We start from the raw sequence: 18,025 nt of genomic DNA on the forward strand, positions 1-18,025 counted from the left end.
TGGCGCTCTGAACCCAGGCAGGAAGGAGCTCATTGTGGAGGATTCACGTGTGGGCCGGGCAAGGCAGATCAGTGAGGGCTGTCTCGAGGACCAGCTTGTTCTGGGCCCTGTGTAGGGACAGCTGGCCGATTGAGTTGTTTAGTTCCTTCTAAGCTGTGTGCTTTGGCAACTTGGCCTGGAAGGCTTCTGGCAGGCAGAGGCAGTGAGGGCAGGGCTTGTGTTTGCAGCGTTGGGAAAAGGACTGGCTCTGACTCAGCTGTCGATAGGGTCTGCCTGGGTTGAGGAGCCTGCGGCTCTGGTTCTGCCTTGCTAGGGTGCAGCCAGTCTGCTGCAGAGGTGAGGCCACTGACGTACCTGCTCAGCATCATCACAACAGCTGTTTTACCCTCAGAGGCACCCAAGAGAGCGCCTAGGAGCTGGGGGTCTTGGGTTGTCCTGGGTGGAGACAGAGGAGGTCCCCTCTCCATACCCTTCCTTGAAGCAGGCCGAGATGGTGGTGAGCGGTACACGTGCGCCTGCATGAAGAGTCCGCGGCGAGGGAGGCTGGCAGCCCCAGGCCCTGCTGTCTCACCCCTGTAGGCACGCCAGGCTCCCTGACTGACCAGCTGAACCTCTGTGGGTTCTGCTGGGCGGTGGCTGGCCATCGGCTGCCCTCCACGAGCCTGTGAGCTGGCCCCTGGCGACCCCTCCGAGGGGGCATCCCCATAGCCTGGCCTCACCGCTCCTCTGTGTTCTGTTTCCTCCTAGAAGGCCAGAAATGCTCACATCAGGATCCGATTGAGAGCTCCGACTCCTACGGCGACCTCTCGGATGCCAGCGACCTGAAGACGCCCGAGAAACAGAGCACCAATGGATCCTTCTCCTGTGACATGGCGGTCCCCAAGAACAAAATGGAGTCTGACGGGGAGAAGAAGTACCCCTGCCCCGAGTGCGGGAGCTTCTTCCGCTCCAAGTCCTACTTGAACAAACACATCCAGAAGGTGCATGTCCGGGCCCTCGGGGGTCCCCTGGGGGACCTGGGCCCTGCCCTTGGCTCGCCTTTCTCTCCCCAGCAGAACATGTCTCTCCTCGAGTCCTTTGGGTTTCAGATTGTTCAGTCGGCGTTTGCATCATCTCTGGTAGATCCCGAGGTCGACCAGCAGCCCTTGGGGCCTGAGGGCAAGTGAGGCAGATGCTGCGTCCCGGCAGAAACGGCCACCGGGGACCGCTGAGAAATGCTGTGAATGCGGAGGGAAGTGGTGTCTTTGGGTTCTGTAGCTGAGAGATTTTTATTCATTTTTAACTCCCCCTCCAGCCCTGTCACCCACCCCTATCTCCCAATGGTCTTTAGAAATAGATTCTCATCTGATACTCGGCAGAAATATCTGCGAGACCCGGTATGGGATGAGGGCAGAAAACACTACACAGGCCTCCAAGGCAACACCAGGGCTGGTTTCTCTAACGGGCGGAAGCTGGAGCCCCTGGTGCTCAGTCTTAAGTGACCCCAGTTCCACACCCGCACCTGACAGCATTCTGGGACCTCGGTGATTTTGGTCCCCTGCCCCTTCTCTAATCCCTCATTCCCCCTTCTCATATCCCTCAAAAGATACCACAGTAGGGTCTGCGCCCACTTACACAATGCTGATGCCCAACTGTTTTTAAGGAAGCTGGAAGCCTACAGCATCCCGTGGACCATGGGGTGAGTGTCCTCTGAGAGCCCCCTGAGCTTGACCTTTGACCTGGAGGGCCCCAGACCTTTCTGAGCCCCGCTTGAAGGCTAGCATTTTGCCACTAGGACAAGCTTAGCAATCGAGGACACTCCTACCCCAAATTCCAGTTCTTAGGTGATTTTAACCATTCAACTTGCTGTTGGGTTTTAATTCTCTAATTATTATTATTATTGTTATTATTTTTTAGGACCAGTTGTAGTGAATTGCTACTGAAAGTTATCCCAGGTGATACAGAGCTCTTTGTAAACCGCAGTCACACGTTAGGGTTTAGGATTAAACTTTGTTTAGATGTACCATAATTAACTTGGCTAGTTGATGTTTGGAGTCTATGGAAGAAATAGTTTTATGCAAAATTTAAGAAATGCCAGTCTGGTCAGGGAGGGAGGGGGTTTCAGTGCTGTTGGAAGGCAGGAGAGCTGGCAGGTGGGGACATCATACACCTCGGTTGTATCACACGTGAGCAAGCCCAGGTTGACCCTGTGATGTGAGTTGATCTGATCAGACTGTATTAAAAATGTTAGTACGTTACTCTGCCTGCTCCCCTGAGTCTGGTTTTTCTCTGGGACCCAGAGGGTGGGCAGTCTGTGACCCTGCACCTGGGTTGGGTGGGATCCCAGGAGACCTCTCTTCCTCTTCACTGCACCAGTCCCACTGGGATTGACAGGTGGGTGATTCCCCTGCAGACTCAGCTGCCACCATCCACCTACCTGCTCTCTCCTGGTCTTCACTGCTCTGTGCCCCAGACCCTGGGGCACAGTGGTACATGGGACACCCTTGTGGAGCTTAAAGGGAGAGAGGGAACCGGTAAGCAGATTTAACCAAAGAGTTCAGATAGGGAGACATCCAAGGAGAGAAACGGGCAAGGGAGGGATAGTGATGGCGGGAGAGCAGGTAGGTGGACCAGGCTGGTTAGAGGTGGGGGTGGGACTCTGGGAGGGAGACCTGGAGCCAGAGACGACCAAAGAAGCTAGGACCTAACGGGGGATGTGGGCAGGGAGAAAACTCTCAGGGTGGCTCTAAGAAGCTCAGCAACTTGAGTCCCCCCCAACCCTGTGTTACCCAGGGGTCAAGTAAAAGGCTGCTGTACCCTTAGTGTGAATGTACGAGGAGAAGGGGAAAGAGAACAGCAAATAGACAAGAAGTGAGCACAATGGAGAACTAATGGGAGCAAGAGTCAAAGCACGAGGGCACGGACAGACTGTTGGCAGCCTGGGTGTCGAGGGAAATCCCGAACTAACAGAAACAGCATTTAAGCTCCAGACAGGTAGAAAAGAAAAGAGTGACAAAGGGGAGAAAAATAAACAGACCGGGAGGAGCAAACAAAGCACAAAATGATTTAGACCCACATTAATATTAGTAATAACATTGTTCTGGCTTAAAGGCAAAGACTGAGCTGGATGCCTTTTTTTTTTTTTTTTTAATTGAAATATAGTTGACATACATTATGTCAGTTTCAGGTGTACTGCATAATTTGAGGTTTGCCTACATTAAGAAACCGTCACCAGGGCTTCCCTGGTGGTACAGTGGTTAAGAATCCGCCTGCCAATGCAGGGGACATGGGTTCGAGCCCTGGTCCAGGAAGATCCCACATGCCACGGAGCAACTAAGCCCATGCACCACAACTACTGAGCCTGCGCTCTAGAGCCCGCAAGCCACAACTGCTGAGCCCACGTGCCACAACTGCTGAGCCCACGCACCACAACTACTGAAGCCCGCGTGCCTAGAACCCGCGCTCTGCAACAAGAGAAGCCACCACAATGAGAAGCCCCTGCACCCCAATGAAGAGTAGCCCCCACTCACTGCAACTAGAGAAATCCGCATGCAGCAATGAAGACCTAACACAGCCAAAAATAAATAAATAAATAAAATTTTTAAAAAATCTTAAAAAAAAAAGAAACTATCACCAGGATAAGTCTAATAACCACCTGTCCCCATACAAAGTTATCACAACATTACTGACCGTATTTCTTGAGCTGTGTATTACATCCCTGTGGCTTGTTTTATAACTGGAGGTTTCTACCTCTTAATCCCCTTCAGCTATTTTTCCCCCGCCTTCCACACTTCCCCCAACTGGATTTTTTTTTTTTTTTAAAAACTCTAAGCATCTACATGAAATCTTGGGTAAGTTGCTGGTCTCTGTGGAGCGTGCGGGATGGAGGCTTTGGGCCCTTTGGGGTGAGTGTCAGAGGAAAGGGCAGGCCTAGAATGCTGAGGCCCTGTGGACGGGCAGCCTTGTGACCACCACAGAATCTGCCAGCTGGGTACACCCAGTGGGCATTAAAGCAGAGAACCAGGCCTTGAACCAAGGTCTTCATTGGAGACATTCTCGGTCCTGCCCCCACAAAAGCCCCGGTCACGTCTGTGGACAGGCAGGCGCCTAGCCACAGTATCTGTCACCTGGCAGGAGCGGGACGACAGAGCAAGCACTACTCACTGAGGCCTGGGCAGCAAGCAGAGGCCCCTGGCCCCCGGCCTGGCGTCTCCTCGGGCTCCTCGGGCCGTGGGGAGAAAAGCTGTGCAGAATGTGGTGCATAAGGGTGGGGCGGCTCCTCTTGTCCTGGTCAAAGGTGAAGGCCCTAAGCTCTGGCTGTCCAGCCCCACCATCTGCCCACCCGCAACCCTGGGCAAATTTCTGAGCCTCAGTTTCCTCACCAGTAAAACAGGCTGTGAAGACTAAGGAGGCCTGAGCTAAGTTCTGTGCCTAATTCTCAGCACAGCCTGTGAGGTGGGTTCCATTACTCCCCCTCCTGCAGATGAGCAAACAGGCTGAGAGGTGGAAGCATCCCTGCCCTGCCCCACCCTCGCCCTACCCCAGCCCTACCCCACCCGGCTCCCACCCCCATCACATAGGAACGGGCTGAGCCAGGATTCAAACACAGGTCTGTTCTCTGACTAAAGAATCTCTGTTCCCAAGCTCCAGTGACAGTGTCTCTATACACATGAAAATGCCCACTACTGTGGCTGGCGCAGAGCAGGCTCTCTACTCTCCCAGTCCCCCAGGACAGGGGCCAGCACAGGGCAGCAGAAAAAAGCCACAGAGGAAGTCAGGGTCAGTGCCAGAGGGAGTGCCCAGAGAGCTGAGTGAGTGAACACACTCTTCATCCTGAGACTGACCCTCTGGGCTCCAGAGCCTCCCTAGGCCCCCACTGAACGAAGGTGTTCCTGGCACCACCAGCAGCCTGGCTGACTTGCTCTGGGCAGACCTGTCACACCAGGAAGCCTGTCCAGCCACTGCCCCATGGCCTGGGCCAAGGCAGGAGCACTGGCCTCACCTCCCCAGGACAGTGATTACCCACAGGAAGGCCCCGTGGCACCAAGGGACCCCGGCACATATGGTTACAAAGAAACGTGACCACTGACAGCCGGGAGTGGGCGGGGCCTGTGGGCCTGTGGCCAGTCTCAGGAGGTGCTTCTGAGATACTTTTACAGCTGTGGCGACTCTCCAGGCCTTGGCCTCCCCTCTGTGAAGTGGGGACGACAGCACAGACTTGCAAGGTTGTAACAAGGCTGAATCACACACATCCGGTGCATCCTCTGGGCGTGAGAGAACCCCGGCCCCTTCCCTGGCCCCGTTTCTAGTCTCTGCCTTTCTCTCTCCAGAGCCTGTGGGGGTCCCCAAAATGAACTCTCCACAGCAGCTTGCCTCCTCTGGATTTCCCTGCTCCAATCCCACACTTTCTACTAGGGACGCCCCAAGCACAAGCCCCGACTTGTGCTCTTGTTTTCCACATATCAGGCCTTTATTTGGGCCAACCTGCAGTCACATCCTGTGCTTAACAACAATAAGCATAACAACAATGGTACTAAGTGCCAGGCACCCTTCTAAACACTTTACACTTATAAATCTGTTTGCCCTCCAATCTCCCAAAGACGTACGTGCTGTTATTACAATTAAGCAACTTGCCCCAAACACATGGCTTTGAGTGGTACTGTAAGGACCTGAACCCAGGCCCAGAGTCTGCGTCTTCATTGCGACCCTACGCTGGGGCATGTCCTTGCCGCTCGGCTCCACACTCAGACCCTCCCCTTCTCAGCAAGTCCCACCTGGCCCCAGCCCCAAGCCTTTACCCTGGAACACCCTCCACCTGGAAGGCTCTTCCTTCACAGCCCTGTGTGTCTGAGTCTTACCGTTTCCATGGCCTTCTTTGCCTCTGCCCTCCTCCGACCTTCCACAGCGCCGCACCTGCCCCTTCCCTGGGCCATCACCAGGGGCCCTGGCTCATGGTGGTCTCCAGAGATGGCCAGTGGATGCAGATCCCAGCACCACCTCTTTCTAACCGGGTGGCCTCTGGCAGGTGCAGCTCTTATTCTCGCAGCTGCTGTGAGGATTACACAGGCTGGTACCTGTAAAGCAAATTAGGAAACACTCAGAAAGCTCCCTTTTACTTTGCCCGCATTATTATCTCCTCCACCAGACTACACCCGCACAAAAATGCACAAGAGCAGGGACAGGCAAACTTCTGTAAAGAGCTAGAGGGTGAACATCATCAGCTTTGTGAGCCGTGTGGCCACTGTCACAGCAGTTCCACTCTGCTGTACAGGAGTAGCCAGGCACAGACATGGCTCGGTTCCAACAAACCTTCATTGATGGACACTGAAATTTGAATGTCATATACTTTTTACGTGTTACAAAATATTCTTCTTTTGATTTTTTTCCCCAACCATTTAAAAATATAAAGCTCATTGGCTGTACAAAACCAGGTGCAGGCTGGCTCTTGTACAGCCCGAGTCTACCAACCACCACTCAAGACCAGCTTCTCTTTCTGCTTCTCCGGGCCTCTCCTGGCTTCAGAGCTCAGATTTCCCCCAGATTCGGGTCCCAACCTATGGGACATAAGCTCACGGTTTATGTGAGTAAAATGGATCTGACACCCAGAGCTTGTGATTTCTTGGTCTGCCGATCAATCCATTGATCCCTGCAGAGTGCAATGCCACGTCCCCCAAACAAGGGCGTTCTAAGGAACTCCAGAGCCCACACAAAGGAGAGCCTAGTGCGCCCAGAACAAGAACTGCCTGCCCAGTTTTCTGGTCATTTTGTTTTCATTCATATCTCTTTTGGGGTCAGGGGCAGAGGAGGCAGGACAGAGGGAAGAGGGTAGGTGGGGAGCTGGCAGATGTGGGAGTGGGAGAAGTGGGGAATGAGGTCAGAGACCGAGTCCTGTTCTTGTCTGCTCTTGTTCTTCCTGGCTTTCCCCGAAGGCTTGTGCTCAGAGGCACCAGGGATGAAGTGAGAGCTGCCAGTTTTGGCAGTGAGCTCAGAATTTCAGTTCTCTTGAGTGCCTTGCAGGAGGAAATTCCACAGGCGTGCCTTCTCTTATGTTGAGTGGTGAGGCCAGACTCGTCCTAAAGTTATCCCCAGAGCCCCGCCAGTTCCTTCCAGTTCCTGTAACCATGCCAGCTGCCCAGCACCTGGCAGCAGGCCTCCAGGACTCCAGTCTTTACACACCCCACCTCTACCCTTCTCTTCGTGGCCACCGGCCTGACCCTTCTGGGACCTCCCGAGGTGCCTGTTGGACCCTGAGGCTCACTGGGGAGAGCGAGGGGGGCAGAATGTCTATCTGGACCTGCATCTCTCGCTAAACCGTGTGAAAGGAAACACCAAACATTCATCTAAGAGATGAATCTGTCCTAAGAAAACAAGACTCTTTTGAAGACAAGGCAGTGCGGAGGTAGGCACCTCTGAATAAAACTCTTTGTATCGCTGTGGATGCCACAACAGGAAAATCACTGACTTTTGCTTCAGCGAAAGCCTGTGGCCTGCACTCAGCCTGGTGCCCCACCCGGGGCCAGTCCGCACCGGGCAGAGGCTGAGGCCTGCGGCTCTGAGGACGGACCTGCGAGGCTGTCCTCACCTCTCCCTCCTTCAAGGGCATTCGTTCTCTTCTGATTCTCTCCTCTTCCGAATCAGAATCTGTGCCCTGAGCCTGCTGGATGTCCTGGTGTCCACACTGAGAAGCACAAACTCCACGCGTGGCAGGGCCCGTGTTTACTTTTTTTTAAAGCTTTTCTCTGGATGGTGATAAACTATTTGCTTTTTCATGTCGTTTCCTCCACCTGTAAAGTCCATATCTCCTGTCTCCCTGAAAAACTCTTATTCATCTTATTCAGCTCAAGTGGCCCCTTGCCTACAAAGTTTTCCCCACCCCCTCCAGGAGGAGGCAACTTTCATCCTCACATCATTGCTTTGTGCCACGAACTGTGCCAGGGCCCTCACGTACATCAACAACCCTGTGGAGTAGGTACTGTTTAATCTCACTGAGGCCCAGAGAGGTCAAGTAATTGCCCATGTCACACAGCTGTGCAGTGGCAGAATTAAGATCCGAATCCTGAACTGTCTGACTGTGGGTCCCAGGGCCCCATCACTGTGTGCCATCTCCTCTGTGCCAGCTCCCTGTTCTGCACATATTACTTTTACATCATGCTTTTATGGATCTATCTCCGCATATGAGGCCAGGTTTCCCAGCAAACGGGGTTCGTGCAAAGATAGATAATTTGTTTCTGTATTCCCAAAACCTAGAATAGTGCTTGGCACTTAGCAGCTGCTGATTTATTTGACAGATGTTCTGAGTGGGTGACTGTGCCAGGAAGGACTGAATTCCTGCTCTCAAGGAGCTTAAACACACAAAGCAGGACAGGACATGGGACACACACATAAGCAAATGTCTGAACCACAAGAGAGAACGTGACATGAGAGGGGAAAGAAAGTAAATGCTACGATGGTTTGGAGAAGGTCTGAGAAGGTGGTGGCATTAGAGCAGGACCCTGGAGCATGCTTAGGACTCGGAGATGTAGGGATGGGTGTGGGAGAAATGGGGGGGGGGGGGCGGGGGTGCTCAGAGAAGGGAGGAGGTGGGCAAACCTGCTCTTGAAGTCCAAATACCAGCTGACAAAGTGACAGATGCCTTCATGTCATCAAGGGAGAAAAGGGCCATTTCAGACTGTGTAGGAGCTGCTAGAAAAAGTCAGCCAGCAATCAGACAGTGAAGAAGAGCTGGTTGGGGCAGATCACGCTCCAACGCCTGAACAAAGACATTTTCCTAAGAGGACTACTGCAGCCAGCTTTTTAAAAATTAATTAATTAATTTTAGTTTTGGCTGCGTTGGGTCTTCATAGCTGCATGCGGGTTTTCTCTAGTTGTGGCGAGCAGGGGCTACTCTTCGTTGTGGTGCATGGGCTCTAGGCACATGGGCTTCAGTAGTTGTGGCTTGCGGGCTCTAGAGCGCAGGCTCAGTAGTTGTGGTGCATGGGCTTAGTTGCTCCGTGGCATATGGGATCTTCCTGGACCAGGACTCGAACCCATGTCCCCTGCATTGGCAGGTGGATTCTTAACCACTGCGCCACCAGGGAAGTCCCTGCAGCCAGCTTTAAATAACAAATCTTCTCTCATTAAAATAGTAACTCCCCCCCATTTATTCAGCACATGGTTTTTCTGATTCTCGTGACTGTGACTGGGGCAGTCATCCCCATTTCACAGATAAGAAAACCGAGGCTCATATATCTAGCCCAGAATAAAAAGCCTGAGATTTAGAGTCAGCAGATCTTGGCTCCAGGGCTCACTCTTACTTTCCTGTACTGACAGCAGAACTTTTTTGGAAAATAATTTGTTAGAATTTATCAAGAGTCTAAAAATGTTCATATCCTTTAAACCAGTAATTCTACTTGTAAGAAGCTATCTAACAAAGTGATACTAATGAGCTTAAGACACAAAGATGTACGTAAAATGTGAAAGCAGCCTAAATAGCTGGTTAATACACAGCCACTTAAAAATGATTACAACAATGTTCAATATCACAGAGGGAAATGTTTATATTAAAAGTGGTTATGAGGAGAGGAACCAAGATGGCAGAGTAGAAGGACGTGCTCTCACTCCCTCTTGCGAGAACACCAGAATCACAACTAGCTGCTGGACAATCATCGACAGGAAGACACTGGAACTCACCAAAAAAGATACCCCACATCCAAAGACAAAGGAGAAGCCACAATGAGACGGTAGGAGGGGGCGCAATCAGAGTAAAATCAAATCCCATAACTGGTGGGTGGGTGACTCACAGACCGGCTAACACTTATACCACAGAAATCCACCTGCTGGAGTGAAGGTTCTGGGCCCCACGTCAGGCTTCCCAACCTGGGGGTCCGGCAACGGGAGGAGGAATTCATAGAGAATCAGACTTTGAAGCCTAGTGGGAACTGATTGCAGGACTTCGACAGGACTGGGGGAAACAGAGACCCCACTCTTGGAGGGCGCACACAAAATAGTGTGCGCATCGGGACCCAGGGGAAGGAGCAGTGACCTCAGGGGAGACTGAAGCAGACCTACCTGCTAGTGTTGGAAGCTCTCCTGCAGAGGCAGGGTGTGGCTCTGTTTCACCGTGGGGACAAGGACACTGGCAGCAGAAGTTCTGGGAAATACTCCTTGGCGTGAGCCCTCCCAGAGTCTGTCATTAGCCCCACCAAAGAGCCCAGGTAGGCTCCAGTGTTGGGTTGCCTCAGGCAAAACAACCAACAGGGAGGGAACCCAGCCCCACCCATCAACAGTCAAGTGGATTAAAGTTTTACTGAGCTCTGACCACCACAGCAACAGTCAACTCTACCCACCACCAGAGCCTCCCATCAAGCCTCTTAGATAGCCTCAACCACCAGAGGGCAGACAGCAGAAGCAAGAAAAACTATAATCCTGCAGCCTGTGGACCAAAAACCACAGTTACAGAAAGATAGACAAGATGAAAAGGCAGAGGGCTATATACCAGATGAAGGAACAAGATAAAACCCCAGAAAAACAACTAAATGAAGTGGAGATAGGCAACCTTCCAGAAAAAGAATTCAGAATAATGATAGTGAAGATGATCCAGGACCTCGGAATAAGAATGGAGGCAAAGATCGAGAAGATGCAAGAAATGTTTAACAAAGACCTAGAAGAATTAAAGAACAAACAAACAGAGATGAACAATACAATAACTGAAATGAAAACTACACTAGAAGGAATCAATAGCAGAATAACTGAGGCAGAAGAACGGATAAGTGACCTGGAAGACAGAATGGTGGAATTCACTGCTGTGGAACAGAATAAAGAAAAAAGAATGAAAAGAAATGAAGACAGCCTAAGAGACCTCTGGGACAACATTAAACGCAACAACATTCGCATTATAGGGGTCCCAGAAGGAGAAGAGAGAGAGAGAGGACCAGAGAAAATATTTGAAGAGATTATAGTCGAAAACTTCCCTAACGTGGGAAAGGAAATAGCCACCCAAGTACAGGTAGCACAGCGAGTCCCATACAGGATAAACCCAAGGAGAAACACGCCGAGACACATAGTAATCAAATTGGCAAAACTTAAAGACAAAGAAAAATTATTGAAAGCAGCAAGGGAAAAATGACAAATAACATACAAGGGAACTCCCATAAGGTTAACAGCTGATTTCTCAGCAGAAACTCTACAAGCCAGAAGGGAGTGGCATGATATACTTAAAGTGATGAAAGGGAAGAACCTACAACCAAGATTACTCTACCCAGCAAGGATCTCATTCAGATTTGATGGAGAAATCAAAAGCCTTACAGACAAGCAAAAGCCAAGAGAATTCAGCACCACCAAACCAGCTCTACAACAAATGCTAAAGGAACTTCTCTAAGTGGGAAACACAAGAGAAGAAAAGGACCTACAAAAACAAACCCAAAACAATTAAGAAAATGGTCATAGGAACATACATATCGATAATTACCTTAAACGTGAATGGATTAAATGCTCCAACCAAAAGACACAGGTTTGCTGAATGGATACAAAAACAAGACCCATATATATGCTGTCTACAAGAGACCCACTTCAGACCTAGGGACACATGCAGACTGAAAGTGAGGGGATGGAAAAAGATATTCCATGCAAATGGAAATCAAAAGAAAGCTGGAGTAGCTATACTCATATCAGATAAAATAGACTTTAAAATAAAGAATGTTACAAGAGACAAGGAAGAACACTACATAATGATCAAGGGATCAATCCAAGAAGAAGATATAACAATTATAAATATACATGCACCCAACATAGGAGCACCTCAATACATAAGACAACTGCTAACAGCTATAAAAGAGGAAATCGACAGTAACACAATCATAGTGGGGGACTTTAACACCTCACTTACACCAATGGACAGATCATCCAAAATGAAAATAAATAAGGAAACAGAAGCTTTAAATGACACAATAGACCAGATAGATTTAATTGATATTTATAGGACATTCCATCCAAAAACAGCAGATTACACTTTCTTCTCAAATGTGCATGGAACATTCTCCAGGATAGATCACATCTTGGGTCACAAATCAAGCCTCGGTAAATTTAAGAAAATTGAAATCATATCAAGCATCTTTTCTGACCACAACGCTATGAGATTAGAAGTGAATTACAGGGAAAAAAATGTAAAAAACACAAACACATGGAGGCTAAACAATACATTACTAAATAACCAAGAGATCACTGAAGAAATCAAAGAGGAAATCAAAAAATACCTAGAGACAAATGACAATGAAAACACGATGATCCAAAACCTATGGGATGCAGCAAAAGCAGTTCTAAGAGGGAAGTTTATAGCTATACAAGCCTACCGAAAGAAACAAGAAAAATCTCAAGTAAACAATCTAACCTTACACCTAAAGGAACTAGAGAAAGAAGAACAAACAAAACCCAAAGTTAGCAGAAGGAAAGAAATCATAAAGATCAGAGCAGAAACAAATGAAATAGAAACAAAGAAAACAATAGCAAAGGTCAACAAAACTAAAAGCTGGTTCTTTGCGAAGATAAACAAAATTGATAAACCATTAGCCAGACTCATCAAGAAAAAGAGGGAGAGGACTCAAATCAATAAAATTGGAAATGAAAAAGGAGAAGTTACAACAGACACCACAGAAATACAAAGCATCCTAAGAGACTACTACAAGCAACTCTATGCCAATAAAATGGACAACCTGGAAGAAATGGACAAATTCTTAGAAAGGTATAACCTTCCAAGACTGAACCAGGAAGAAATAGAAAATATGAACGGACCAATCACAAGTAATGAAATTGAAACTGTGATTAAAAATCTTCCAACAAACAAAAGTCCAGGACCAGATGGCTTCACAGGTGAATTCTATCAAACATTTAGAGAAGAGCTAACACCCATCCTTCTCAAACTCTTCCAAAAAATTGCAGAGGAAGGAACACTCCCAAACTCATTCTATGAGGCCACCATCACCCTGATACCAAAACCAGACAAAGATACTACAAAAAAAGAAAATTACAGTCCAACACCACTGATGAACATAGATGCAAAAATCCTCAACAAAATACTAGCAAACAGAATCCAACAACACATTAAAAGGATCATACACCACGATCAAGTAGGATTTATCCCAGGTATGCAAGGATTCTTTAATATACGCAAATCAATCAATGGGATACACCATATTAACAAATTGAAGAATAAAAACCATATGATCACCTCAATAGATGCAGAAAAAGCTTTTGACAAAATTCAACACCCATTTATGATAAAAACTCTCCAGAAAGTGGGCACAGAGGGAACCTACCTCAACATAATAAAGGCCATATATGACAAACCCACAGCAAACATCATTCTCAATGGTGAAAAACTGGAAGCATTTCCTCTAAGATCAGGAACAAGACAAGGATGTCCACTCTCACCACTATTATTCAACATAGTTTTGGAAGTCCTAGCCACGGCAATCAGAGAAGAAAAAGAAATAAAAGGAATACAAATTGGAAAAGAAGAAGTAAAACTGTCACTGTTTGCAGATGACATGATACTATACATAGAGAATCCTAAAAATGCCACCGGAAAACTACTAGAGCTAATCAATGAATTTGGTAAAGTTGCAGGATACAAAATTAATGCACAGAAATCTCTTGCATTCCTATACACTAATGATGAAAAATCTGAAAGAGAAATTATGGAAACACTCCCATTTACCACTGCAACAAAAAGAATAAAATACCTAGGAATAAACCTACCTAGGGAGACAAAAGACCTGTATGCAGAAAACTATAAGACACTGATGAAAGAAATTAAAGATGATACCAACAGATGGAGAGATATACCATGTCCTTGGATTGGAAGAATCAATATTGTGAAAATGACTATACTACCCAAAGCAATCTACAGATTCAATGCAATCCCTATCAAATTACCAATGGCAGTTTTTACAGAACTAGAACAAATCATCTTAAAATTTGTATGGAGACACAAAAGACCCCGAATAGCCAAAGCAGTCTTGAGGGAAGAAAACGGAGCTGGAGGAATCAGACTCCCTGACTTCAGACTATACTACAAAGCTACAGTAATCAAGACAATATGGTACTGGCACAAAAACAGAACTATAGATCAATGGAACAAGATAGAAAGCCCAGAGATAAACCCACGCACCTATGGTCAACTAATCTATGACAAAGGAGGCAAAGGTATACAATGGCGAAAAGACAGTCTCTTCAATAAGTGGTGCTGGGAAAACTGGACAGCTACATGTAAAAGAATGAAATTAGAATACTCCCTAACACCATACACAAAAATGAACTCAAAATGGATTCAAGACCTAAATGTAAGACCAGACACTATAAAACTCTTAGAGGAAAACATAGGAAGAACACTCTTTGACATAAATCACAGCAAGATCTTTTTTGATCCACCTCCTAGAGTAATGGAAATAAAAACAAAAATAAACAAATGGGACCTAATGAAACTTCAAAGCTTTTGCACAGCAAAGGAAACCATAAACAAGACGAAAAGACAACCCTCAGAATGGGAGAAAATATTTGCAAACGATTCAACGGATAAAGGATTAATCTCCAAAATATATAAATAGCTCATTCAGCTCAATATTAAAGAAACAAACAACCCAATCCAAAAATGGGCAGAAGACCTAAATAGACATTTCTCCAAAGAAGACATACAGATGGCCAAGAAGCACATGAAAAGATGCTCAACATCACTAATTATTAGAGAAATGCAAATCAAAACTACAATGAGGTATCACCTCACACCAGTTAGAATGGGCATCATCAGAAAATCTACAAACAACAAATGCTGGAGAGGGTGTGGAGAAAAGGGAACCCTCTTGCACTGTTGGTGGGAATGTAAATTGATACAGCCACTATGGAGAACAATATGGAGGTTCCTTAAAAAACTAAAAATAGAACTACCATATGATCCAGCAATCCCACTACTGGGCGTATACCCAGAGAAAATCATAATTCAAAAAGACACATGCACCCCAATGTTCATTGCAGCACTATTTACAACAGCCAGGTCATGGAAGCAACCTAAATGCCCGTCGACAGACGAATGGATAAAGAAGTTGTGGTGCATATATACAGTGGAATATTACTCCACCATAAAAAGGAATGAAACTGAGTCATTTGTTGAGACGTGGATGGATCTAGAGACTGTCATACAGAGTGAAATAAGTCAGAAAGAGAAAAACAAATATCGTATATTAACGCATGTATGTGGAACCTAGAAAAATGGTACAGATGAGCCCGTTTGCAGGGCAGAAGTTGAGACACAGATGTAGAGAACAGACATATGGACACCAAGGGGGGAAAACTGCGGTGGGGTGGGGATGGTGGTGTGCTGAATTGGGTGATTGGGATTGACATGTATACACTGATGTGTATAAAATTGATGACTAATAAGAACCTGCAGTATAGAAAAACAAACAAACAAAACAACTAAAAAAAAAAAGTGGTTATGAAAAAACAGCAGGTTATGAGAAAATAAAATTGCCTAGGTGGTAAGATCTGAACAATGTTAAAAAGATGCGTGGAAAAAGAGTGGAAGAAAATGCACTTGCAACTGGTTTATTGGGGCATCTCATCCTGTATAAATGTGAATCCTTTTTTATATCTTTCAATAGCTGCCCTTAGTAACACCATGTCTAAGCCCTCTTTCTCACTGGCTAGCTTAATGACGGACACCATAGATTCTCAACTACTTTCAGAAATTAGAATAGTCTCCTTCTGGTTTCTCAGATTCATTTAATATGTTTATACAAATAAAAATACTCACTTAAAAATGTCCAGGTCAAGCTCTCCTTCAAAGCTCTCGGCCTCCACTCCCAGGGAAGCTAGACGTGGCCATGGCCCTGGTGGCCTGAGTGGAGGGTGGCAGAAGGCGGTCTGTCCTCTGCCACTACCCCCCTGCTCCTGTCTGCGGCGGGGCTGTGGACAGGGACCGGGAGGCCATGGGGAAGTGGCCGTCTCTCTGTTGGTTGGCTGCTGCTCTTCAAGACTGGCTGGCTGTTGTCTCTCTCTGCGTGGCAGCATCCAAAAATTGGCTCTCTTGTGCAGAACCCTTCTGAATCTCAGCTTTCTTACCTGCAAAATGGAAAGAAAATGCACTCCCTTATGTGGGTGACGTGAAAACAGAGTAAGATAACATGACTGGGAACACTGTCAACTGTAAAGCACAACGTAAATGTCTTTAGCTATTATTATTCCTTTGGGGAGCCTATTCTTTGAAACATCTACTGTTATTTGAAGTGGATACCTTCACTCGCAGAATGTAAAAACAGAACTGGTGAATTTTCCCTCAGACCTACTGTTCTCCAGACCCCTCACCTCAGTAAAGGGTAGCACGGACTCCTGGGGATGCAGGCCAGGCCTCTGCAGGCAGCCCGGGCTCTCTCCTCCTCTCACATCCAACATTCACTCCACCTGCAGGCCCTGCTGGCTGTCCATTCAACCGTATCTGCAAGTCAAGTGCTCCTTCACTTCTGCTACTACTCCATCCAGTCCACCTCACCTCTCTCCGTCCTCCAGTTGGTCCCCCTTCCCCGCCTTTGCCTCCCGTGATCAGTCTCAGCAGCCAGAGCGAGTCTTTTTAGACATCAGTTGGTTCATGTTACTCTGGGCTCCAGACCCTCTGACGGCTTTCCATCTCACTCAGAGCGAATCCAAATCCCTCACCGAGGTGTACAAGGCCCCTCATGACCTGGTCCCTGGTTCTCTCTCTGACCCTCCCTCCCTCGCCCAGCTCCAGACACACTGGTCTCCTCGCTGTTCCTCTCACAAGCAAGCACGTGCCTGCCTCGGGGCCTCTGCACTTGCTGTCCCCTGCCTGGAATATTTTTTCTCCAGGTAGTCACAGGGCTTGCTGCCTCACTTCAGCAGGGCTGTTCTCCCTGACCACCAAATTTAAAACGACATACTCCTACCTTATCCCTTTCCCCTGCTTCTTTTTCCTTCTTAGTACCTAGCACCCCTGACACACTATATACTTATATAAGTGTACGGTCTGCCTTCCCCCATTAGAATGCAGTCCACTGTCCACCGCTCCATCCCCACCACCCCGCACAGAAATTAATTCCTTCCAAACGTTTCATTATAAGGACTGCTTCATAGTTATACCTGCCCAAGTCCAATGGCAATTTTCATGCCCTGGGGTTCTTCTGGATTGGGTTCCCTTCCTTGTGTATTGGGGAAACGCTATACCCTGAAAGGGAACAAAAGCCCATTTTCCATGTTCAGCTCAGCGTGCAATTACCCTGGCACTTGGGGCTTGGGGTTGGAGAGAAGAAGAGGGGCTCTGCCCTTAGCATCTGACCATCTTCAACCCTCTTTCAGACACCTGCAGCTGGCTGGAGTCAGGCGAGATGCATTCTGCCACAGCCCACTTTCTGGGAAGTTGTGCTGTGGAAAAGACAAATACACGTAAATAACCAAGAAATGTGATGGAAGGGGTGGACAGGTGTGGGGAATTTATTATACTTACAGACGGTGGAGGAAGGAGCCCCCACAGAAACATGCACCCAGAGTTCCGCAGAGTCATTACTTGTCTTAAGAGCTAGGAGGTGGGGTCATGTATCCCACGTGGGACCGTGAACTCTGGGGATGCTCCCACCTACGTTCACCACCCTCCTGGCCTCAATTTTCACAGAGGCTGAGATAAAACTCTGTAGCCCCTCTGCCTGCCTGGTGACCATGTCTGACCCCAGGCTGCTTTGTCTTAAGGGGAGAAGGAGCTCATCTCTATTGTCAGTATAGGCCCCAGTCCCCACACAAGGACCAGCTCATTTACGGGCCCATGTGGTCTTCCAGTGCTGAGGCCTCAACCCTGCCCTTCTGACTTTGTGGGCAGTGGCCCACCTTCCCTGTCCCTTACCCAGAAAGTTGCCCTTCCCAGAACGGTTCTCAAGCTGCTCTTCTCCTCCTGACACCTGCCTGGACTGGCCTGGGGAACTTCACAACAATGTTCTACTTTCCCTTGGCAGAACTTGGCTCCGGCTCCAGTCTTATGCCACCAGAGGCACCTATATGCAGCTGCCCAGGAGCG

General features: G+C 47.9%; 1 protein-coding gene and 1 long non-coding RNA gene across 5 annotated transcripts in view; one reads left to right on the forward strand and one right to left on the reverse strand.

The window, feature by feature from the left end:
• The window catches only part of PATZ1 (POZ/BTB and AT hook containing zinc finger 1), an 18,881-nt gene extending 16,644 nt beyond the window's left edge, over window positions 1-2,237 (forward strand). For 2 of the 4 annotated variants that reach the window (XM_059895027.1, XM_059895029.1), the window contains one exon: window positions 748-2,237. In XM_059895027.1, the coding sequence (XP_059751010.1) occupies window positions 748-1,166 (419 nt within the window). In that variant the 3' untranslated portion in view covers window positions 1,167-2,237. The remainder of the gene's footprint in view (window positions 1-747) is intronic. The other 2 variants (XM_059895028.1, XM_059895030.1) reach the window with 2 other exon arrangements.
• The window catches only part of LOC132347974 (uncharacterized), a 25,505-nt gene extending 8,143 nt beyond the window's left edge, over window positions 1-17,362 (reverse strand). Inside the window, exons 1-3 of the long non-coding RNA XR_009497322.1 lie at window positions 17,237-17,362; window positions 15,761-16,068; window positions 5,838-6,053 (exon numbers count right to left, since the gene is read on the reverse strand). This is a non-coding gene — a long non-coding RNA (uncharacterized LOC132347974). The remainder of the gene's footprint in view (window positions 1-5,837; window positions 6,054-15,760; window positions 16,069-17,236) is intronic.
• Window positions 17,363-18,025: the final 663 nt, after the last annotated feature.

Source organism: Balaenoptera ricei, chromosome 14 (genome assembly GCF_028023285.1).
Source record: "Balaenoptera ricei isolate mBalRic1 chromosome 14, mBalRic1.hap2, whole genome shotgun sequence".
Classification (NCBI taxonomy): Eukaryota; Metazoa; Chordata; class Mammalia; order Artiodactyla; family Balaenopteridae; genus Balaenoptera; species Balaenoptera ricei.